The following is a 25,110-nucleotide window of genomic DNA, read 5'->3' as shown; positions in this document are numbered from 1 at the left end:
GCTTTCACAGTCATACATAGTAATATGGAATACTATGGCACAAATTAAATCGGACTTGGTTGCCAGTGACACATTCTTATACTTAAGAATCTGAGTGGTGTACCACTAATGGGGACATGGGGTATCCCATGTCCCCAGGCACATGCCATTTGATTACATTGGGTGGTGCCCAGTGGCTCCCTGCTGCCAGGGAGGCCAGCTCTCTGGCAGGAGCTGGCCTGCGGCTACGGTGCCCACCTGAACCACCCGTAGCCAGATCTGGCCCTGCTGGCTAAGGTAAGTAGGCGGGGGGGGGGGGGGCACCCTGAGCAGGTGTTCCCCTCAGTCGCCATTTCCCCACAGTACGCCTCTGAAGAATCTTTTCTAGCTCCTTCATGGCTGTCTGTTCTACTCTCAATCTCCTTCTGATTCACTGATTGCAGTTTCCCTTTTGGTTGATGACGGAGCCAAGAAATAGAAAGTCTTCAGCAATTTCAATTTGCTCATTTGTCTACCAAAAAGCTGAGTAATTTTCTAGTAGTCATTACTTTTGTGTTCTTAATGTTCACTTATGGGCCCCTTCCGCACATGCAGAATAATGCACTTTCAATCCACTTTCACAATTGTTTGCAAGTGGATTTGCTATTCTGCACAGTAAAATCCAGCTGCAAAGAGGATTGAAAGTGCATTATTCTTGTAACTATTACTCGCAAATGTTAAGTACATTGTTTATAATGTGGCAGATCATATTCTGTTATTGCTGGAACCACTTTAAGTCAGACTGTCTTCCAATTAATATGTATTCCTAAATGATAAAATAAAAATTATTATTTTTAAAAAGTGCATTATTCTGCATGTGCAGAAGGCGCCATGGTCCTGCTTTGACACGTTCACTTTCATGATCAGTCGTCTTTATTTAGTATCACTACCATCATTAATCTTCCTCCCCGCCACCCCAATTTTTGCTCCACCTTCATGTAAAACTAGTCCGGCTTTCCTAGCCTGAGGCAGGTGTAAATTTATCAGCATCATTAGCCTATTTCAAGCTTTTCTCCAAATCTGGGGGAGGGGGAGGGGTCGGAAAAGTAGCCCGACAGTGACAACGCACCGCTTTAGCAAATACAGTCATCTGGCCGTTCATTCACGCTTTAACAGTTGTTCAAACACAAATGCTAGGCATTAAAATACTAGGCATATGGCCATATTTTGATAAGGAACTGGACATTTTTTGGAAGGGAGATAAAGCATGTTTTTTAGAATGGCACCAACACCAGAAGTCCTCCATCAGAAAACCAGAGTCGGTTTAGATATAAAACTCACAGCTTGGATGCAGTAAATGCATCCAAGATTCCATGCGCACATCAAGACCTTGCATTACACACTGTATTTATTTATTTATTTATTTTTTAAACTTTTATACCGCCCCATCCCCGGAGGGCTCTGATCAACAATGTATCAACAATGTGCAATCAAAAAAGCAGTTTCTTGTGTGTTCTCCAGTGGCACACTAAACGCCCATGTGCACATTCCTTTCTTACAATCCTTACAGGTTGGATGCAGTATATAACTGGCTTTTCTTCCTGCCAAATAGCAAATCTTCTTCCTAATATCATTAAAACAATAATCAACAGAATTTATTAATAAATGCTTGTATTGGACTATGCATATTATATAGCTTGTGCTGCCATTGGGCAAGATTTTGCACTTTCTCTAAGTGCCACATCTGCTGGAGTTGGTGCCCACCAAGAATGGCATGAATTAAAGTTCCACCCCAAGTTCTATCCACCGACTCATGTGCACCAGCTCCCGTTCCACCTAATATTCTTCTGAAATATACCACTACCACAGCTATTTCTTTGTAAGAATTCATGCAGGATGAATGGAAAGGTTGGAACAAACTGCTTCTCTATCTCTGTAACAATCATATTCAAAATTTCATCAAGAACGCATGATAGCAGAGAAGCCCGCAGAGAACAACCACACCAAATCCCAGGTGCATCAGACAGACACTGGGCATCTCCATTTGTTCTACGTCGTGTTGGTCCCTCCTTCTTAGCCCTGTGACTTGAAAAGCAATAATCAGATCTCTTTAAGATCTTTATCATGGCCTGTTGGGCCTTCTAGGCTGAATATCTCTCCTTCATACAACTCTGTGACTTATCCACATCCAGAAGGCCACCACAGTCCACATCTGCTCTCCCTTAGAGCCAGCGTGGTATAGTAGTTAAGAGCAGATGCACTAATCTGGAGAACCGGGTTTGGATCCCCACTCTGCCACTTGAGCTGTGGAGGCTTATCTGGTGAACCAGATTAGCTTGTGCACTCCAACACATGCCAGCTGGGTGACCTTGGGCTAGTCACAGTTCTTCGGAGTTCTCTCAGCCCCACACACCTCACAGGGTGTTTGTTGTGAGGGGGGGAAGGGAAAGGAGATTATAAGCCCCTTTGAGTCTCCTTGCAGGAGAGAAAGGGGGGATATAAATCCAAACTCTTCTTCTTCTTATCCTTATTCTCAGATGTGGTCCTTTCTTGATGGCTAAGCTCCTCCTACAGCATAAGGCTCTCCAGCAAATGCATGTGCTACGATTCCTGAGCAGAGGCAGCATGTGCAGCAATGCCTTCCACCCCATTTATTACTGCAGGATAAGCACGATTATCAGGAACCACTTAGCAATAAGGGCAGATGCATTGCCTTTATCCGTCATGCTCATTATAATCCTACCCACCGAGCTTTGCTTAAGCAGCAGAAAGCATGTGTACTTTACAGCATGTGTCCTTGCAGACCAGTTCGCAGTTACTAAGTGGACTTTGTTCTTACAGCTGTGCGTGCAGAACGGGAGTTTGCAGAATAAAATGTTCTAGGCCAACTTTGCCCATTTCTGCTGCTGAAGAACTATCAATATATCTCCTCGTGGAGTTCCCCCAAATACAAGGCAAAACAAAATGTCCACACAAATATTCACTATGCTCTTGCTTTTACTATTGATTAATTTGTTCCCCAGACGGTCACACAGGGTCACTTAACATGCTGGGAAGCAATCAGCCTCAGTTAACGTAGGATCGGAACCTTCAAAGAAGGTAGTAAGAATAATCCAGAAATTGAAAGCATACCTCAAATAATTGTGAGTTTTGCAGGGCCTGCAAAACCGAGCTGTACCACCGGGCTTGGGGGGGGGGGGGGGGCTGGCCACTGAGTCCACCCCTCCTTGTTGCCCTATGTAGCATCTGCTTATTTCAAAATCTGCCGGTCCCCTCCCGGAGTTAGGACCGGACGCCATCCACCTAATTATGGGTGGGTTATTGTTGCTACTGATTTTATTGTATTTATTGATTTTATTGGGTTATTCGATTTGTGCCTTCTTTTTAGTTGTAATTAATTGTTTTCCTGTTTGGTATGTACACTGTTCTGAGCCCTTCGGGGTAGAGCGGTTTATCAAATCAAATAAATAATAATAATAATAATCTAAACGTATACAGAGGGATACATTTTTAATTAACTTTGTTGAAACGAAATAACAGGCTTGATCCTCACCAAACCAACTCTTTAAATCTTGTAAAAATAAAACAGTTATAGAGGTGGAGGAGACCAGACCCAATGACTTCACTCAAAAGGACAGTTTATCCCCCACTCTGGCTCCAGCCATGCAATTGAAACCACAGGGTATCACAAGCAGAAAAACTTGAAATCAGACTAAAAAGCCTTGAGAATTTCAAATGTCAAAGAGGAAATTCTGTAATTTCTTCACATTTAAAATGCACAGGAGGAAAATCCAGGAGGAAAACTAACTTTTCATGAAAGGTTTCTAGGGCCTTTTAAAGTAGCATATTTGAGGGAAGACACACAAAAACAGATAAAATAGCAAAGATTCTTATTTAAAAAAACTCAAGGAGGCAATATAACTTTTTATGGAAGGTTTCTAGGGCCTTTTAAAGTAGCAGTTTTGAGGGAAGACACATGAAAAGAGATGCAATAGAAAAGATTCTCATCTAAAAAAAAGATTTTGAAGCCATTAAATTGTTCAGCTAGCCCAGGGATCTGCAACCCGCGGATCCAGAACCGCATGCGGCTCTTTCATCCTTGCACTGCGGCTCCGTGTGGCTTGGGTCCTCTCAGCCTCCTTCGGAGAGTCACCCTAAGGGTTAATGGGAAAGAGTCCCCATTCCTAGAAAGGCACTGCCCGAGTTGGCTATCCCAAGCCACTTCCAGCTTCCCTGTCCCAGCTGCCTGGTTGGCTGATGCTGGTGATGACAGTGTGGGGTGGGGGCGGAGCACCGCTGGTGGATCCTCTTGAACAAGTGAGCGGCAAAGGACAGGAAACGGGAGGGAGTTGCAGGAGTGCAGATTTTCAGCGCAATCCTAACCTCAGTCCGCCTCCCTTGATTGGGTATATTTGGTCATTGACCATAAATAAAGTAATATTCCCTTGATTGTGGTGTCAGGGGTCAACCCTTCTTTTCGGCGGCCTCATTTCCCCCTCCCCCGGGTCCTTTTGAGGGGGCAGGACCACATGGGGGACCTCAGCAGCTCCACATTGGGTTGCAGACACCCCAGCAGCCCCACTGAGCTGCAGGGGCTTTCCTGGCGGATGGCAGCCTGGCTGAGTCCAGGTGAGAAATACAATGTCAGGTTTTAAAGGAGTTATTACCTGCAGCCCTGCAAGGTTGCACTTGTCGGGGCTGTTTGATGGGGAGGCGGGGGTGGGTGGGAATTGTTTGCTTCTGCATTGCCAAGAAGGGCAGGAGTGCATGGGAAAAGCCTTGCACATGGATCTTGGAAGGTTTACTTTAGAGTAAGCCAGTGGATGATAAGCTTGTAGATCATGGAAGGGAGGAAGGCCGGGATCATTCTCAGCCATGGTTGTGGCTTTTGGGAACAGGTCGGGGGCCATGCTCAGTGAGGAATATGGCTGCCGAGACCACCCTCCATGGCAGACATTTTCTCAAGGGGGGGGGAGAAGTTCAGCCCCCCCTGGAAGTTGACAACCCCATTAAAGGCACCAATTTTGATCCACCATCCAAGTGGAATTTGAGGGGGCTCTTTTTGGGGGGGCATAATCAGAGTCTTTCAGCACAAGAAAAGAGAAATGTGTGAAACGGTGGTTCTATTGCTGGTCATTTGAATCATTTGAAACAACACCCCCCCCCTTTTGCTTTGATGGGTAAAAATGGGCCCCAAAGAAGGGAACGTCTCCCTGCATGAGAATATATACAGTGTTATCTTCATTTTAGATGTCAAAAAGTATTTGTGGCTCCAAGTGTTTTCTTTTCCGTGGAAAACGGGTCCAAACGGCTCTTTGGGTGTTAAAGGTTGCTGAACCCTGAGCTAGCCTGAAGAATTCATATACTAAGCATTATCTTACTGGTGCAATCCCACTCCAATGACAGTATTATCTTACTTAATACTATCTTTTAAACTTATTTCATCACCATCATTACCTTTATTAGGCATAGGATAAAACAAGAATCAGACGGACAATAACAACAATAGAAAAGGTTATTAGGTGATCAATTCTTTTAACGTATGACTACTACTACTACTACTACTACTACTACTACTACTACTACTACTACTACTACTACTACTACTACTACTACTACTACTACTACTACATACTGCAAATATGTTTTTAACTTTCAATTCTACCCCTATGCATCTACCACAACCAACCAGTTCATTAAGTTTCTTTCATGTCCTTGGTCATTCCAACCTCCAGTCATCCTTGACTGTCCTCACCCATTCCAACGTCTTTTTCAAACAAATGCTTTCAACCTGCAGCTTGGACAGCTCCAGTCGGGTACCTTAGAACTTGTTCTTCACATACTTAATAAGTGACACATATATTCGTTAAAACAGTAAACTGGGACTTAAGAAGTTGTCATTGGCTCTAAGAGGCAGTTCAAAAATGTAGGATCCAAACTCGTTTTTCAGTAGTAAATGTTTTGCATATTAATAACCATATTTTATCGTTGTTGTTACCACAAAACCCAACCCTGACTTCTTCACCTTTCCTTGTAATTTGATTAAACAAATACAAGTAGTGTTGAATATAAATACAGGAATAGCCCCAGTTTTCATTGCTACAACAAAAAGCTGTCCATTAACCCTAGTCTAAATTGTTTCAGACAATTTTGGGAATAATTATTCTTGGAAATAATTTTTCCCTGAAAATTTCTCTCCCCCACTCCAGGTTTTTATGCTTAAATACAACAAAAATTGTAGACAGTCATTTATTGGTCACCAGAAAAATCCAAAACTATCATGAAAAACATTTTAATTATTTATTTTATGTAGAATTCTTTGCTTGAAATATTCCGGCTAAATAGCAAAAAAGGAATTACACTACAGCTGTGCAGGATCTAAAAGCATCCAAAATGGAAGGAGGCAGGTCTAACTTAACAATTTATGAGCAAGACAAAAAGCTAAGCTGTCTTGGACTGTGACTTCAGTTTAATTCCAAAAGGCACTCCAGCTAAAACGACCCGCAATTTCTGCCTGATTTTTCAAAGGCTATGTGGCAGGGGTCTGCAACCTGAAGCTCACCAGATGTTCATGGACTACAAATCACATCAGCCCCTGCCAGCATGGCCAATCTGGAGAGATGCAGGTTGCAGACCCCTGCTATATGGTGATGACTGCTGGACCAGCTTTCCATCAGAAGTAAAGCATCCTGCTCCATTTCCTCAGACACGGGCGGCTTCCACATGGCGAATACTTTCTGCACTGCTTTAATCACCACAGGGAATACAGAGGTTCACATCCATATATGGGAGTTTTCTGTGTACTTTCCTGTCTTTCCCTTGACCTTTCCCTTCCACATGTGCTCTGCGGTGATTCTGCGCTGGTTCTTGGGTGCCCGGCAGTAGTGACCAGCTGTCCTTTTTTGTTCTATTAAGCTCTACTAAGATTACTGATTTTGAGAGAGGGCCCTCAGAAAGTGGAATGGCATGAAAAACAGACTAGGAAAATGGCACCAATGCGAGCGGCCGCTTTGCAAAACAGGAAAAGGGATAGTGTTCCTTCTTGATAGCAGACTAATTTGCTGGAGCTGCTTTCTTTCCAAAAAGATCAGAGTAAAAAAGATTTGTGAAAGAGGGCATTGAGGATAGAGGGGGCAGGGAATGTCAGTGTGGAAGCTAAGGTGGAAGAGTTGGTGAGGTTGGGACAGGACTGGGCAGACTATTTCATGCCCCCCCTCACCACAGTGGGGGGCTCGGGACTCTGTCTTGGCCATGCTGTCTATGTGGAAAGAGCCATTAACGGAAGTTACTTAAATCTGTTTAGCACTGGAACAAAGTCATTTAATGTTTTTATCAACAATGAAGTGATCATTAAATTATAGTTCAACAAATAAAATTGATAATATGATAGACTACTAATTTTAGAATCAATCTGATTTCACCTTCGACTTGTTAAAACCAGTTCAGCTGCTAGTGTTGAGATCCTTTTCTTCCTCCTCAAAAGTCATTGGTTCCAGCAGCAACTACCCAACCTGAGTCTGACCACTTTCTCTTTGCTATTTTTGGTATAACACACTGAAAACTTTTTCTGCAGCTGTTTTAATGAAAGTATGTATTTTGTCACTACTTAAAATAAACCTGCAAAAAGAGGTACTTTGTCTAGCATTCAGAACGGTCTTTGAGAAAATCAGAAGCGTCCTGTTAGTAGATCGTTGTAACAAGCAGGTAACCCCTGGCTTTACACCCAAGTTGCTGTTCCACTGTCCCTTATGAATTTGATTTAAAAGCCCCAAGGGTCAGAAGGTTCATAGCAACTCAGAGCTGAAATAATAAATGGCTTATTTTCCATCCTGGTAGAGGAAATACATCACAACCCATTGTGGGACACTCACAGATGCTGTTTTTACAGGAAAGTATAAAAATAACCAAATCAGTTTGCCCTGCTCCATTTACTCAAACAAAGCCCCTTACTACAATCAAGATCAGGGAAAGAAAAGGCATGTTTTCAACTTGGTCAATGAATTTGAGGGGAAGCAGTGGTTTAAAAGAGGAAAACAGACATGCCAAACGTTTTTTTAAAAGGAGAAACTCCGGCAAAAACTTAGTTTATCGAGGCTGGATAACTCAGCTACCATAAACCAACTACTTCTTAACACAAGAAAAATTCTAATAAAACAAATATTTAATATCAGCGTACAACACATGTATATAAGTTTGTTGGACAAAATGTTAGCAAATTGCACTGAAAAACCTCCCTCTTAAGGTGAACAGGTGAGAAGTCACCATTAATGATCCTCCAAAGTATGATGAGATGATTGAATACTAAATGATTACACACAGAAGAATAGTAAAAATAAGGCTTCAGAGAACTTCACCTAGGGCACATGCAGAGTAATGCACTTTCAATCCACTTTTAGAACTGTTTGCAAGTGGATTTTGCTATTTTGCACAGTGAAATCCAGCAGCAAAGTGCATTGATAGTGGATTGAAAGTGCATTATTCTGCATGTGCGAAAGTGCCCCTAGCCAGGAAAAGGGTGGCTTCATGTTAAGAATACACAATTGCAGCCCCAGTTTCTAGTACATCAAAATGCACCTCCTGCTGCAGAATGTTCTGCATGCCTTTTAGTTCTGATTGGATCTTCTGGATCTCTTCATACAAGTTACAATTCTTAGGGTGACTTTTATAGAAAAAAATTGAATCATCAGCAAATAGTGAAAGCACGCAGGCATTCAAAGAACAGGGCAACATATTACCGAGGCCCCTTCCGTACATGCAGAATAATGCACATTCAATCCACTTTCACAATCGTATGAAAGTGGATTTTGCTATTCTGCACAGTAAAATCCAGCTTCAAAGTGCATTGAAAGTGGATTGAAAGTGCATTATTCTGCATGTGCGGGACTCCTCTTTAAGTAATGTGAACATAAAACTGAAACTAATCCATTTGCAGTTTTACGACAACAGCTAATATACAAACTGAGACAAAACAATTTCCCCCCAAAATAATAAAACCCAGTTTTTACCCAGGTGAAACACAAAAATGACTATGTTAAATCTGGCATCTTGACCTGAAGTGGCCAAAACCACTTTGGGAAATTCTTGGGAGTTTTAAGGGGAGTGCCTGGGAAAAGGGGTGTTAGGGAAGGGACGGATTCGCAACAGAGTGTGTGACACCAACCTCCAAAGGAGCCACTTTGCCAGGGGAACTGATCTCCGTAGTGTGGAAATCAGTTATAATTCCTGGAGAACTTCAGACTTCTCCTGGAGGTTGGCGACCCCCATCTCAATCCCAGTTACTACTCAACTTGCGTTGCCGTCTTTAACAATGAAAAGAAACCATTCAGGATTTTTAATAAACACCTTCAAAGTTATCCCAGCATTTCAGTGATCCCAGACTTTCATACCTTCATTTCCTATTGACACATGACTCTACACTAGCAATTGCTTTTTGCATTTTTCCAGTATCTGCTAATACTCTTCCTTTGCACCCGAGTTGCCACAAACATCACAGAGGCAGGTGAAGCAGAAATTAATGGCAAAATGCAATACAACTCTCAAATACCAGAAAACCGCAGTACTTGTAAGCTCCGACCTATAGTATTCTCTACAAGTAATATGCAAAACATACCCTGCTGCTTCATTTGGTCTGCTTCACATAACAGCTGAACAATACTGAAGAATCGGAAATGACTGGGGTCAGTTTTCCAAAGCACCTGTATATCATCTGTTCTCTTCCTAAAAGGATTCAAGAAATTCTATTTTGAAACCTTAAAGTCTGTAGACCTTTGGGCCTTGGGGATTTCAGTCTGCTTCTCTTTATTGCTTCATCAATGGAGACTTCACTTTTGTGTGTCACTTATGCAACAAGTTCAAAAATTTTGGTTTGTTTCAGGGTTCTATAATCCTAATCCTATTACATCTCTTATTAGATTTTTCATCCTATCAATTGCATAGATTTACACTGTGCAACCCTCCTTGAGTAACAGTGAAGAAGACGGGCTATAAGTATATCAACCATTTATTCATTTATACTCTGCTTTTCTCCCAAATGGGAATTGAAAATGGTTTACATAGTTTCCCTCTCTTACATTTTATCCTCACAACAACCCTGTGATGCAGATTCTACTGAATGTGTGTTACTGGCCCAAGGTCACCCAAAAAGCCTTCTCGGCAGAGTGGGGATTCCAACCTGAGTCTCCCAGATCCTATTCCATCACTCTAACCATTACTCCAAAAATAAGTTCAGGCTTGAATGTAGAGTCACCAACTCTGGGTTGGGAAATACCTGGACATTTTGGAGGATTGGAGCCTGAGGAGGACAGGGTGGAGGAGGGGATGGATTTCAGTGCAATATAATGCAAAGCATCTAATCTGGAGAACCGAGTTTGATTCTCCACTCCTCCACCTGAGCAGCGGAGGATTATTTGGTGAACTGGATGTGTTTCCACACTCCTACATTCCTGTGGGTGACCTTGGGCTAGTCACGGTTCTTCAGAACTCTCTCAGCCCCACCTACCTCACAAGGTGTCTATTGTGGGGAGAGGAAGGAGAAAGAGCTTGTAAGCCACCTTGAGTCTCCTTGCAGGAGAGAAAGGTGGGGTATAAATCCAAACACCTCCTCTTCATCATCCATTCTCTCCAGAGGATCACCTGGAGGCTGGCAACTCTAATTGAATACCTTGCTACAAATCGTAATTTGTATCTTCATCAACTACAGGCCGTGACTGAATACTTAGCGATGAACCTGAATAACAGCTGCTACACATTTCTTCCAGAAAAAAAGAATATTCTGTGGCACCTTGAAATCTATCAGATTTATTATGATCATTTTCATGGACTATATTTCATCAGAGAATTAAAACAGACATTGAATATGTCTGAAAGATAAATATTGCTCTTAAGTTATTTGTCTGATGCTTACTTTTTTCCAGTTTTTATCAAGTATTTCATGAGATAGAAAGATGGTGCGTCTGTGTCTGGAGCCCAAGTACCCTAGAAGTTCGAGCTAGTGACCCCGGGTCCAGCCAGCTTTTGGTTACACTTCAGTTCTACAAACTGCCCATCGTTCTTGTTCTGTGAGAACTGAACAGCATTAAACATTGACCCAGTTTCTTCAGGAGCTGTAAGTTTTCCTTATCTATGTCTTGGCCGGTCAATACTGTGACCGACATGTTAATATCTAAAACAAGGGGGCTTTTAAAAGCAAACTACATTTTGCTGAATACTTCTCAAAAAAAGCCTTTCCAACATTTCTTCTGCTAGGTGGTCAGGATCTGATGTAGTTCTGTGATTCTGGTCAGCTAAACTGTGCCTTTCAACTTGACTTCTGTGTGGGAGATGGGCCACTCTAATGCTACTTTATCTTCACAAACTACTCCTGTCAGAGAGGAAGCAGCTTTTCTGCAGCAGGCAAGTGTCTCCTGCCAAACAGTATAACTGCACCCGCATATCTTGACATGAACTAAGAGATAAGAATCACCTTTTCTTGCCCTTTCATGTTTCAGTGCTGGTTTTTAGACATTGCCTGTGCACATATTCTCTCTCACCTCAGGACCGGAGATAATTCTTGGTGATGAGTTAATGTACGTACACAAATGCATGCTTAACTTGGGGAACTAGAGGAGAAAGAACCTTGAAACCTCTCCAGTGCAAAGTCAGCAGCAATCACCCCTACCCCTTCCTGCTTCCCTCCACCATACAAAGATTTAAAAAATCTTTACAGTGTTGTAGGTTTTCCGGGTTGTATCTCCTCTGAAGATGCCAGCCACAATGCAGGTGAAACGTTAAGAGAGAATGCTACTGGAAAACGGCCGTGCAACCTGGAAAACCCACAACACCCTAGTGATTCCGGTCGTGAAAGCCTTTGACAATAAAAAAAAATCTTGGTGGTGTAAGGCTAAACGCACTCAGACAAAGTCGACTTTATGGAAAAGGAACGAACTTTATTGATTTACGTTGCCCTAGGTACAGGGGGCTGGAACTGAGAGTTCTTGCCCTCAGTCCCAGTATATGTAGGGTGTGCGAGGAGGCGGTCCCGGAGTGTGGCAGGAGCTAGGGTTGCTGGAGAAACGAAACTGAAAGTCGGGTGAGGAGAAACGAAACTGAAAGTCAGGTGATCCTGACAGGTGGGGACTTGCCCAAATTATAAATGGCTTTGGATTTTGTTTCTGTTTTCAAGACGCTGTGTAAGCAATGGTTGCTGAAGACCCAGAAAACAAAATGAAGGCTGCAGAGTTGGTGGGGGAGCAAGGGAAGGAGTTGGTAATAGAGGAAAGGTGAGGATTTAAGAAGAGAAAAGGAATTTTAAAAAGCAAAATAGCAGAGCCTAGCTAAGGAGCTGCTCTCCCTGATGAGACAGGAACTAAACTGGAGTCCAAGATGGGCGCCCAAGCAGTTCCTAGGAAGTGACAAGTTTCAAGTTCCTGCCTCCCTGAGAACGGGTTGGGAAACACCCAACAAGATGTCCTTCACCTCCAGTAGAAGAGATGGGTCATCTGTATCAAGCATAGCTTCTTACTCCTTCTATTAATACATTTGCTCTTTATTTGGTCCCTAGCATCCAAGACGCCGCCAAAGATTATCCAGGTTTTGAACTACTGCTGTCAGTCACACTGAGCTACGGAAGTTATATAATTTGAAAAGGCAAAAACTGTGAATAAGAGTAGCAGCATGGAGGAAAAAACCGCCCAAGGCAGGAATTATGTGACTTGTTCATTTAAAAAAAAATCCATACTGACATTGCAACTTCTTCCTCCATGAACAAATGTTTTAGAACACAGATGTCAAACTCGTGGCCCTCCAGATGTTTATGAACTACAATTCCCATCAGCCCTTGCCAATATAGCTAATGCTCATCTGGAGGGCCGCGAGTTTGACACCCCTGTTTTAGAACATCTTCACACTGGAATGGTAGTGGCCAATAGAGGCATTTCGTGGCTTACAGATCCTGTGTGCCCTGAAAGAAGATACCTGCACTATGAAAAATGTCCTAAGCCAAGGTTTCCTTAAATGATGAGTTTTTTGGAACATTCTGCTTGCATATATTACTATTACTTATGGCGAATCTTGGGAATACTTCAGAAAAAAAACACACACTCGCTCCGAATGCAAAAGTATGCTACTACAGCCTATAACTCCCACCCACTCACCCCCACAACCAAAATCAAGCCAAGATTTTTATCTGAATCATTCTATCTTCCCTAGGTTACAGCAGTCCAAGAGGCAGACCACTTCTGGCAGGAACAGGTGGGCAGGCAGGCACATCCATCTCCTTAATCTGTACTCCAAGTTTTCCAACTTCCTCAGCAGGAAAGCATGAGTAACATTTTGTAAATGAACTGTTGCTTGGAACAAACACACAGAGAACAATACCCACTTCAATTTGTCACCTGAAGTGAAATTTCACGTTCATGTCAGAACAAATAAAAATTATGGCCATGAGGAGATGCTCTCCATGACCTCATGACTTCCAGTCCCCACTCTCACTCCAAATCAAAACTGCTTCTAATTGGTTTTTGCTTATTCTCCAAACTCTAATAAATGTCATATTCCCAGTAAGATTCTTATCACATTACATGCCATGTGATAGTTCCAGTCACAGAGTTAAGACAGTGGAATTCATAACTCCAGTTCAAAACCCACCGGGTACAATCTTCAACTGAAGCTACGTTAAGTGGTATCTTCACTGCATGTTATCTTAATTTTATTTCACCTGCATCTGCTATATTTGGTCATCTACTCCTTCCTGAACCAGACGTGTACCCTATGTTTGCTCATCCTGAGTTCTCCTGAGACAATTGGGAGGCCTGTATAGACTTTCAGCACAATTTGGTCTGCTTCAGCCTCTTAGTAGCATTTTTAATATTCTCCGTTAAGAAATCAGACACTGACAAATAATAATTCCACATGGCTTGCACATTAGTAATATTTTGTATTCGTTCATTCATTGTCACACAGACTACTGAGGTTCATCTAGTGAACATGGAAACCACACAAAAACACAGAAACCTCTGGAAGCAGGAAGTGAGGTCAAGGAAACAAAAGGGCAAGAAAAGCAGGTTCTGTGCAGAAAGAGTCATGCCATCTGAGGGCCACCGAGCCAGATAAAATTTTGGGGATTCCAGATCAGATCTACCATCTCTTTGAAGTTCCCTTAGTAGCTGCAGGTGCCCAATCTGGATCAGCACCTTGATAAAGGGTGAAGGAGGATAACTCTTTCCTTAAAGAGAGCCAGCGTGGCATAGCTAGCACGGTACAGTGGTTAAGAGCAGGTGCATTCTAATTGGAGAATCAGGTTTGATTCCCCACTCTGCCGCTTGAGCTGCGGAGGCTTATCTGGGGAATTCAGATTAGCCTGCGCGCTCCCACACACGCCAGCTGGGTGACCTTGGGCTAGTCACAGTTCTTCTGAGCTCTCTCAGCCCTACCCACCTCACAGGGTGTTTGTTGTGAGGGGGGAAGGGAAAGGAGTTTGAAAGCCCCTTTGAGACAAGAGAGAAAGGGAGGATATAAATCCAATTTCTTCTTCTTCTCCTTCTTCATATAAACTGGCCCGACAGCAACAGCTCTTCCATTATCTCATCCAGTTTGTTTCTTTTTATTAACTTATTTGCTTCATTTATTTACTACCTTTCTCCCCAAAGGGAACCCAAAACAGCTCAAATGATTCTCCTCTCCTCCATTTTATCATCACAATAACCCTGTAAAGTAGGTTAGGCTGGGAGTGACTAGCAAAAAGTCACCCAGCAAGCTTCTATGATGCAGAGTAGGGATTCCATCCTGGAACTCTCAGGTCCTCGTCTGACACTCCAAGCCAGGGGTGCTGAATTCATTTGCTATGAGGGCGGGATAAATAAATGTGACTTGATTGGACCGGGCCCCTGGTGTGAGGTGTGGCTGCCTGGGCTGGCAAGTCCCTGGCAGGCTCCCCACCCCAGATTGGCATTTGAGAGCTTGAGAGGGCTTATCAGGCCCACAAGCCAGCTGAGGCAATTCCCCCCACACGCTCTCCCAACTGGCCTGTGAACCCGCAGGGCTTGCCAGGCAGATCAGGAACAAAGGGGAGTTGCCTCAGCTGGCTCATGGGCCCAATAAGCCCCTTCAGAGACCAGATCCGGCTCCTGGGCTACATGTTTGACACCCCTGCTCTAACAACTATGCCACACTGGATCCGAATTGGCCCTGATGGACAGGATTTTCTTAATGGTGTACCCTGAAGGGGAAAAAATTGCCCTTCTTCAACAAGAACACTAATTTTAGCAGCTGTGCAAGTTGCTGCTCACCTGAAATTCACAGCAACCGTCCCAGGAACGCAGCCAAGGTCCCAACTGCATTTGCCTCTTAGCAGTTTTTCAAGCACCTATCTTAGTTCTTTCTAGCCAGAAATTACAGTGTTGTGTTACAGCCACATACATGAGAAACAGCACTGTGAAATTACGTTGACAGGCCTATTAGTCAGAACAGGTACATAAAGTAGCATGACAGTAGAAACTGGGGGAATGGGAAGAATCTGGCCAATGGAACACGGAGCATTTCTTCAAAAATTACCTGCAAGGTTTTTATCAGCATAACAGACCATGCTGTTGTTTTTCAGATATTGTGGATGGCTAGATAGGGGTCCAATGCATACAAGATACAGCAGCATTAAACTCATGATACATTTGTTCTGATAAATTATGGATGCATGAACTAAAAATGGGTGGAGGGGATCCCTCCATTCAACTCTCATGCATGTAAAAGTTTTCAGTTTCTAGTGCAGAACAATATGGACAGTATTTGTGTTATCTCATTCACCTATGCCCAAACCAATGAGCAGCAGCCTCAAGAGGATAACCAAGAAAATCATGCAGGACATGGCATCTACCAAGGCTAACCTGGAATGGAAGTAACATACCCACATGACAACGTGGTGTTCTGGGGCAGGGGCACCAGCCAGCAGAGCTTCCTCACCCCCAAACTCCACACGGAGTCCAAGAGAGCAGAGAGGGCTTGTTTGAAGCTGGCCTCAGCTTGCCCAGGTCCAACTTTAAACTGCAGGCTTCCAGCTTGCAGGCTAAAGCTCGATCCAAACCTCGCTGACCTCAGGATCAAACTGAACATCTAGGCCAGTGGTGGCGAACCTATGGCACGAGTGCCAGAGGTGGCACTCAGAGCCCTCTCTGTGGGCACGCGCAAACAGAGTGCCCCTTCCCCCATCTAGGCTGGCCTGGGCTGCTGGGCTTGATTATTAGAATTAAACCTAAGACCTAGTTTTGGGGAAGCAGTGTAGGCAATCCTGTTAAGCCCCACTGACTTTCATGCGAACTAAAGCGTGATCCTTTACCTGGGAGTAAGCTCGGTTGCAGGCAATGGGGCTTGCTTCTGAGTAAACCCGTTGGAAGAGTTGCACTGTTGCTTCAAAGCAAAGCCACCAACTATCACCAAGCTTACTCCTGAGTAACGCACACCTCAGAGCCAACCGTTTTTTCTAAACTAAAACCTCAGTATTCAGGTTAAATTGCCATGTTGGCACTTTGTGATAAAAAGTGGGTTTTGCGTTGCAATTTGGGCACTCGGTCTCGAAAAGGTTCGCTATCACTGACCTAGGCTCACCAGCTCCAGCTTTATATTGTTGGCTTTGCCCTCCCAGCATGGCAGGTGGGGCCAACAGTATAAAGTTGGAGTCGGTGAGCCTCGGTGCTCAACTTGCTGGGTCACTTTGTGCACCTGAAACAGAAGAGCTAATATACACTTAAGTAGAACATAGGCACTTTTTCATACATGCTTAAATATTCTCAATCCCTAGGTAAAGGTAGTCCCCTGAGCAAGCACCAGATTATTACTGGCCCATGGGGTGGCATCAAATCATGTTTACTTGGAAACTATCCTTATGGGGTGGTTTGTCATTGCCTTCCCCAGTCGTTTACCTCCAGCAAGTCAGGTATTCATTTACTGGAAGGATGGAAGGCTGAGTCAACCTTGAGCTAGCAAACTGACTTTCATCAGGATTGAACTCAGGTCTGAGCAGAGCTTTGCAGTTGCGTAGCTGACCACTTCTTTGTGTTACAGGGCTCTATTTCAATCCCTGCCTGAATAAGGGAACTGATGCTATGCATCATCATGTACAAATACATCAGCGTGGCAGGATGATCTTAGGTCAATCACACTCACCCTTTCAGGCTCCACTACAACCCATGGCTATTGTGAAAACTGAGGAAGGGAAAGAATGCTGCACGCCACCCAGAGGATAAAAGTGTAGGATAAAATGTAGAGAGATTAAGCACTGAGTTATTAAGGACACCCACTTCTGTAACATGGGGCATACCTAACAGCAAATAATCACAGATGCAGGAATAATATTCAGGGCCACCAAGAGAAGGACAAAGCATCATGGCTTGATTAAAGATTTTCTACACAATTTGGAAAAGAATTTTGGAAATAAACATGGAAAGAAGATAGTGGAGAAGCATTCCCTGACCCAAGAGCCTGCTTAAAAAAACACCCTTAAAATTCCCTATGTAGGGCTAGTCTGTTTTATTGACTTCAATTCTGCCCCTTGCAACATGGACTGAAAGCTATTGGCACGGCAATTATTCAAACTGTGCACAGGCAGGTGTCTGAATCACATCCTAATTAGCGCCCTCACACGATTTCTAGATAAAAGGGATATGATAATATCCTTTAAAAGTCTGAACTGACTTTTCTCTCCCATAGCAAAACTGCAATGTGTACAGGAAAAAGTTATCTATGTATTGAACAAAAAAATAATCGAGGGCTCTTTAATCTTGGCAACTGTATTGAAGAGGAATAAAAACACAGGACTAAAATGAGGAAAAAGATGATATGAATGAAATAAAAATATTGGAAAAAAGAGGAAAAGCTAGCAGTCTATATTTCTGAGCTCTTGGTGCATCCCAGAAGCGCATAATGAAACTCCACGACTTAACTTTTTTATGCTTTTGTCTTTGCACATGTAGAAAGAACCTGGATATTTACTGAAGTAACAACTTATTCCCACCTAATCCTTTGGATAAAGCCTCAGATATTCCACCTGCTTAAGGGATATAAGGGTCCACTTGTTTACTTTCAAGCATGAACAAGAAACTCTGAATGTATCAAGTACTTTCCTTGCAAAAGCCTATGTATGTTCGACACCACACATCTGTGGCCTTTGAATCAGTAGACCACACCCTAAAATTTCCTCTGCACAGCAGCTTATTCAGAGCACAGCAATTCACTGCCAAGGTTTTTAAGAGACTTCAGTTCACTGAGTTTCTGGTCTTAGGACACAAAAGCTTCTCTGAAGCGCCAGCCTCATGCTAGGCTTCGAAGCATGTAAATTCCACCTTAATCAGAGTAACAAGCCTCACTCCTTTCACCAGGCTCTCTGGCCAGAAAGGCTAGACTAGTATTCCCAATTTCATTTGAGTGAGAGCCACAAACAAATGCCACAAGTTGAGTCAGGGGAAAAAAATGAACAGAGAGGGTAGATTCTTATTGCAGCAAAAATATAGGGGGAAAGAGTTACATTAAGACATCATACCATGTTTCAATAAAGCCAAGTTCATGGATGATAACAAGTTTGCACTTCACTCCCCCTTCTTTTCTTGTGTAGACTGGGGTTAAAAACGATGAGTTTGAAACAAACTCTGATTCTCCAGGTCAAATTGGTTCAGCTCCATGAACAGCAGACCAAGTTCATGTACAGCTATCACCTTTCTGGAGCTTGCTGAGATATCTGAATGCAGACATGGACAATTGCTGCAACTGAGAGAGCAACAAGTTTATTGAAGCTTTCCTGGGCCACAACCACATCATGAAGAACTGTTTGACAAAACCTTGTTCACAATAAATTGGTTAGCATTTAAGGTGCCAATAGACTCCATGGTTCAGGCATCCATGAACAAACCATGATGCTCTTCATGCTCCCCCCAACCCGATCCGGAGCAAACTTGACTGCTCTTTTTTAATGCCTGTGTTAAATGACTGCATAGAGAGGATCCATTCATTTGCCATCTGCAGAAGGCTCCACTCCACATACATTTCTGCTGGAATATGATCTTGTGTGTCTTTAAACTTCCATGAGGCTCTTGGTTATTCAAATCACAGTTTGTCTATCACGTAAACAAGACTCTGAATCAAGGATTCACTCCCAACTTCCCTGGTGTGCAAAAGCACCATCAAATACTCCACTGTTTAGGAACTCTTCGACCCAGCTTGTCATAGTTCTTACAGTTCACTGCTGTAACTAATTTAGGTCGGTTCTTTCTCAGTAACTGGCATTCTAAACCACAGTCTAATTCCAATTTGTTCTTTCATTGGACAAGTCTTGGATATGACGTATGCGTGACTGCTTCCAGATGGGGGTGTAGCACAGGGATAGTCTACTCTCTCTCTCTCTCTCCTGTGTCATTCACTGCTGCTTCTACCCATCCCTTCATTTTTCATTGTTATGCATGAACAAAAGGACAGGCAGGATGGCACTGGGGACCAACCCACGCCCCTACTGAGCTGCACTGTAATCACTACAGTGATATTAGACATGGGTAGAGGGGAAAAAACTTTAAGGGTTTGAGGTGGATGATGAACTGCCACATGTCATTTTCAAAGGGCAGGTCAGCTCCACCAAATCCCCATAGTAACAGCGAGTCCGCACAATTACTCCTCTGCAGCCATTAGACAGATTCCCCTCTGACCTGAAGAAAAACATGTTATTTTTCCTCCATCTTAAAGGTAAATGTCATCAGAACGGAAAGTATCACGCTCAAAAGGGGCCAGTGCAATTTACATGTCCCCTGTTAACACTGGGACCTTCATGGCTTCTCCTCCCTCTCGGTTTAAACAGTGGAGTAAAAAGCTGACCAAAAGAAGACAGGAATCCAGGATAACCAATGTATGAGCAAACGCAAACTTAACATATGAACCTTTAAAACAATTTCATATGGTGAACATGTAAGGCAAACTATAAAGGTGGTTATAAAGCACCTGACTTAAAACAGGCAGTATCACATAAAATTTTGGAGTAGAATCAGGCAAACAACTGAATATGGTCTGACAAGCTACAAATGAAGTGGTCAGATCAGCTTCTAAGTCAATTCCAGGCACAATTTGCACTGCATTAGTAAAATGCGTTCATTAGATAATCAATTTAAAAAAAACAAAATAGAATCCACTTGTTATAATATAGGATTTTAACACATGCAATCAAATTCAGCGATAGCTTCGAGTTGTTATGGCTGCACAGAAATTCATTTTAAAAAAAGACAACGGTACTCTGTTGAAGTTCATTGTTTATCTCAGAGCAGAACTCATATGCACTCCCGTACCCAGTTTAGTTGCAAGCATCAAGAACTGTTTGTGTACACTTGTGTAGAGCTAACTCTTTCCCTAGCATTTCACTGCAGTGGGCTACTGAATAAATTAGAAGAATGAGTAATGTTTGAAGTATTGCTTTATCACCTCTGAAGTTTCAGTATGATCCCAGACAGTAGCGTATCTGCACAGGATTGTCCCGTCAGCCTCCTAAAACTTTCAGCTTTCATTAACGGAAGCTATTTCAAGCCCCCAAATGTAGAATAAATGTTTGATAAATAAAGTTACAAAACAAATATTATTATTTCTAAGCCATTATGTTACCACGATTTATCCAAGACATGTTTCACATTTGAGAGTGAAGATCACCTGGGATACACCAGGTTTTTTTTCACTTGTGAAAGCAAATGAGCACCACTTAGCATATCCTATTTTAATACTCAGTCAGTACACAGACCATTGAGTTGAGCACTATTAGCTCAGTTTAGTTACATGTTCTAGTTACAATTGTACAGATTCAGCAAAGGGTGGAATACAGCTCTGTGAAAGTGAAAAATCTTTGACATGATATTTGTTAACCTCAGCTGCTGGAGTTGCAGGCCAACCAGCCAGCCCAAGAGTCAAAGAACTACATAAACTGCAATCGGATTGTTTATTTTATACTGAGTGGAAACAAATTTAAAATTCTGAATCTGGAAATTTCCCTCCTTTGCTTGTTTAGTGAATGCTAAATACATGATCAAGGCCAAACCACACATGATGCTGGATTTTTCATGACGTTGCTTGGTCCTAAAATGAGTTTCAGAAATAAACCGGGACCGCAACACTGTGGAAGGGAAAGATTTGGGATTTATTCTTTTCCTGGTACAAGTCCCTCAACTGAAAATGCCCTATGGATTTCCATAGTATAGGGAGGTGGGACAAAGATAAGAAACCACAGTGGAGCCAATCCATACCATCTACGCAGAAGTACACACTAGGGCCAAAACACACATCCGGACTTGCAGCCACAAAACTCCATTATCATGTTTATTTTGGCCCTCATATGAGTTCCATCAGTGATACCCAGATAAACACAAACTATTTTTTTTTCAGGATGACTGCTTTGATAAGGGGGTCAGTGGATAGTTGGGTCAAAGGCCCATCTTCTCCTCCCACATGGCCTGATGCCAAATCCCGCTACTGAGGCTACAACTCATCCACACCCTCTTACCCATCTGGAGGAAGCCAGAGAGTCACAGGGCATAACCCACAGGGCAGGATTTAATCAGGCCTTCGCATACAGGTTAACAGTTGGGAGAATTATTGCACATTTCACTGGAATGCTGTTGCCAAATGACACAGTTCTCCTTTCCCATTTGCCAGTAAATATCAGAAAGTTTGATAATTACCAGTTCCTTTGCCAAAAGTATTTTTCCCACTACGGACTAGATCCCGTACTTTCTATGAAGTCTAAGGGTAACTTACAATCTATCAAAAGCCACTGAGTCCTAAAATTGGTCACCATGCACATATCGACATTTCACATCTACCATAAGGAAAAATAAAACTCAATTTAACCCATTCTCTCCTCCTCTGCTTTATATTAACAACAACTCCCCTGCAAGACAGGAGCATTTGTTTGCAGTTAGATTATCAGAAAACAGGCGAGTGACAACTATATCCAGCCAAGCAGAATCTCCTATTTTTTGAGAAACAAAACCCAGTACAAATAAACAGGTTGTCTCGTAAATTGACTGGCATAATGGCAACAACCTGCCACAAAATGCTGTTGGAAAATACTGTGTATTTTCCTCCTGACTTACTACCAAAGAGCTCAGGGAATCCGCTCTGGAACTAGATTGCGTGAGAGCAACACAGGACACACCAGCTTCCGAGACAACCTGTGGCAGACTCAGTGCGCCATCGACACCGCAAGCTGCATAAAGGAAGCAACTACCTGGTCTTGAACTCTGCAAGAAGCTTTCCATCTCAGTGCCTTAAGCAGGGCTGGCTGATTCTCCTGCGCTTTGAAAGGCCTCTCAGAGCTGCCAGAGGAAGTGACACAACTCCTACTTGCAGCCAGCTGCCTACTGAGTTACATGTCCAGCCTCAGCAACTTCAACAAAGACAGGAAGACACCCAAAACTCCCTGGGGACTAATTTCCCCCGCTTGAACTTCTAAACCCTCACCTGTGACATGTACCTCAGTTCTGAACACCACAGGCAGCAAATGCAAACACAAGAGAATAACGCTGAAACACCCCCCACCCCCCCCCACCCCCACCCCCACACACAACATGCCCCAGGGTCAGCACACAAGTATGGTACAAAGCAAGAGGGAAAGTAATGCAATGTGGCCAGACAGACAGCAATCACCCCTGCCGGCTTCACCTTATATATGTTGATTTACCAGTATTCTTCCATTCTCACCTTCTTGTCCCCTGAGCGCTAGCCTTACTTTACCATCACAGATCAGGGAGCGCAAGGCAGCATCAAGGCCATTCCAGTTTTTCTGCTGCATGCCAAAGCAAACGTTGCCATTTAAGCCCTGTTTAAATTTGTTAGTGTCAGCTACCGGATTTCCCCCCTATTTTTCATACAAACGTAACCTCATTATTACAATTTATATGATCGCTTCTATTACCATCCGATCTTACAGCGCCTTAAATTCCAGTTGAGACTTTCAAGACTTCCTGAGATCGATGTCACTCCAACATTCTGTTCTTAGACAGATGACGCTTATTGCCTCAATATCGCTCCATTGACTCTTATATTTATATAGTCCACAAATATTCCACCTCCTTCCATACCCCGCAAACCTTTTCGATTTCTTTTCCAAATGACGCATGTTGTTGAAGTTAATTGCGTATCTCAAGGCAGAACTCATATTCACCCCGATATACCCACCTTGAGTCCCACTCCTTTCTTCTTGTGTGTGACATGCTAAAGCAAACTTTGCTACCTAAACTTTAAGAGTGTCGCTGCAGGCCGTTTGATGGCTATTTTATTCCTTGCATTGCACTGATTTTGTGGTTGGGTCCCATTTCTCGGGGTAGGGGGGGGGACTCCCTTGAATATAAACTTTTGCAAAGTGTTGGGGGTGCAAAAGCTGTCTCTTTGCCTCTCCCCCCCCCCCCCGATTTTGTGGTTGGGTCCCAATTTTCGGGATAGGGGGATTCCCTTAAATATAAACTTTTGCAAAGTGTTAGGGGTGCAAAAGCTCTCTCCTTTCCTCCCCCCCCCCGCGCCGCCCACGCCCGAAAAGAGCCCCTTACTGACCTTCCACCCGGCCGAGCTGTTGCTGTCGCCCTTGTCCTTGAAGTAGGGCACGTTCTTGACCATCCACTCGTAGATCTGGGAGAGGGTCAGCCGCTTCTCCGGGGCGCTCTCGATGGCCTTGCTGATGAGGTCCGCGTACGACAAGTTCCCCCAGGCGTTGCGGCGGGACGAGCTGCTTTTGCGGGGCCCGGCCGACGAGGCCAAAGCCGGCGTCCCTCCCGGTTGCTGCTGCTGCTGCTGCTGCGGAGGGTGCTGGAGGCAAGGGAAGTCCCCGCAAGGGCAGCCTCCCGGGGCGCCGAGCTCGCCGGCCTCGAAGCCCTCATTGCCGCCGCCCTCCAGCAAACTCAGGAGGTCCCCGCCGGCCGAGGAGCCGCACAGGGCCGCGACGGAGCAGCGCGACGGCGAGGCGGCCCTGGCCGGGGTGGGAGTGGGCGTCTGTCCCGGGCTGGACGGGGCCAGCTCCGGCCGGGGCAGCGGCCAAGTGCAGGAGCGGGGTCGGGGCAGCGGCTGGAAGTCGGGGTCGGTCTCGACGAGCTGAGGCGCCTCGGCCATGGCGGCGGCGGCGGCGGCGAGAGGAAAGCGGCGCGGGGGGCGAGTGGCTCGGCCGTCCGTCCTCGTCTCGCTCCTTCCCTCACGGACTGCCTGGCAGGCGCTGGCACAACAGGTCTCCTCCGCGGGCTGCGGGAGCCGCCGCCTCCAGGGCCGCCCCTTGGCCCCAGGCGGAGGGACGAGCCGCCCAACGGCCGCCCCGAAACGCCCCCGGAGGCGCCCCGTCAGGCGGAGCTTGTCTCGAGGCGGGCGCCTCGCCTGCTTCCTCCGCCCTGAGGGGGAGAAGCTCTCCCGGGCCCGCTTCTGAGGGGAACGAGAAGCCGCCGCCGCGATATTAAAAGTTGGCCGGTCCCTCAGGGCGCGGCGGGAGTCACTCGGGCCATAAACCGACCGTGTTTTCTGCCCGGCAAAGGAAAGGCGGCCATGAGGTCTCCTCTCAGCGTGGCTTGTGAGGAGAAAAGCCCCGTGTGTTAAAGTGCACGTGTGAACAGAGGCGTGCAGAAGTTGGGTTAGGGCGTGGTGGCGGCAGCAGGATGTGCGGTGGAGGGTGCAGCGAGTCAGGCGGTGCAGGCCGAAGCGGAGTCACGCCCTTCTCGAGCCTGTTGACTTCAGTGGATTTAGAAGATTGTGATGTTTTAATTTATATATTGGTATTTATTGTTTTGTGGTAACTCGTTTTTGTACAGAGCGTTACTCTGCTTAGGACGACGCTGTTGGTGTCATTCTTCTGGGTTAAGAGCATGCTTGAGTATCCCTGTTTGGCAGATTGCAGGGATCAGTTTTATTGTGTTAACCTTTTTTCTCGTTTAGATGAACATATTTTACACTTGTTATTTACTGAATACATGCTTTCTTTCAGTCTCAAGGGCAGGCCTACTTAGAGTGAGTTATAGCAATCTAGCCTGGAGCTGACCTTCACATGGATCACTGTAGCTAAGTCAGGGTGGGATAAATATGGGGCTGGCTGTCTAGCTTGTCAAAGATGGTAGAAGGTGATCCTTGCCGTGACCTGGGCCTCTGTGGAAAGGGAGGTCTCCAAAGGCACCTCCAGGCTCTTGACGGATGCAACTG

General features: G+C 44.4%; 1 protein-coding gene across 1 annotated transcript in view; it reads right to left on the bottom strand.

Moving 5' to 3' along the window:
- The window catches only part of FOXO1 (forkhead box O1), a 51,049-nt gene extending 26,848 nt beyond the window's left edge, over nt 1-24,201 (bottom strand). Inside the window, exon 1 of the mRNA XM_048499639.1 lies at nt 23,491-24,201. Coding sequence (XP_048355596.1) covers nt 23,491-24,042 — 552 coding nt within the window. The 5' untranslated portion in view covers nt 24,043-24,201. The remainder of the gene's footprint in view (nt 1-23,490) is intronic.
- Between the last annotated feature and the right edge of the window lie 909 nt (nt 24,202-25,110).

The sequence above is a fragment of the Sphaerodactylus townsendi genome, linkage group LG01 (assembly GCF_021028975.2).
Source record: "Sphaerodactylus townsendi isolate TG3544 linkage group LG01, MPM_Stown_v2.3, whole genome shotgun sequence".
Classification (NCBI taxonomy): Eukaryota; Metazoa; Chordata; class Lepidosauria; order Squamata; family Sphaerodactylidae; genus Sphaerodactylus; species Sphaerodactylus townsendi.
This window is presented reverse-complemented; position numbering and strand designations above follow the sequence as displayed.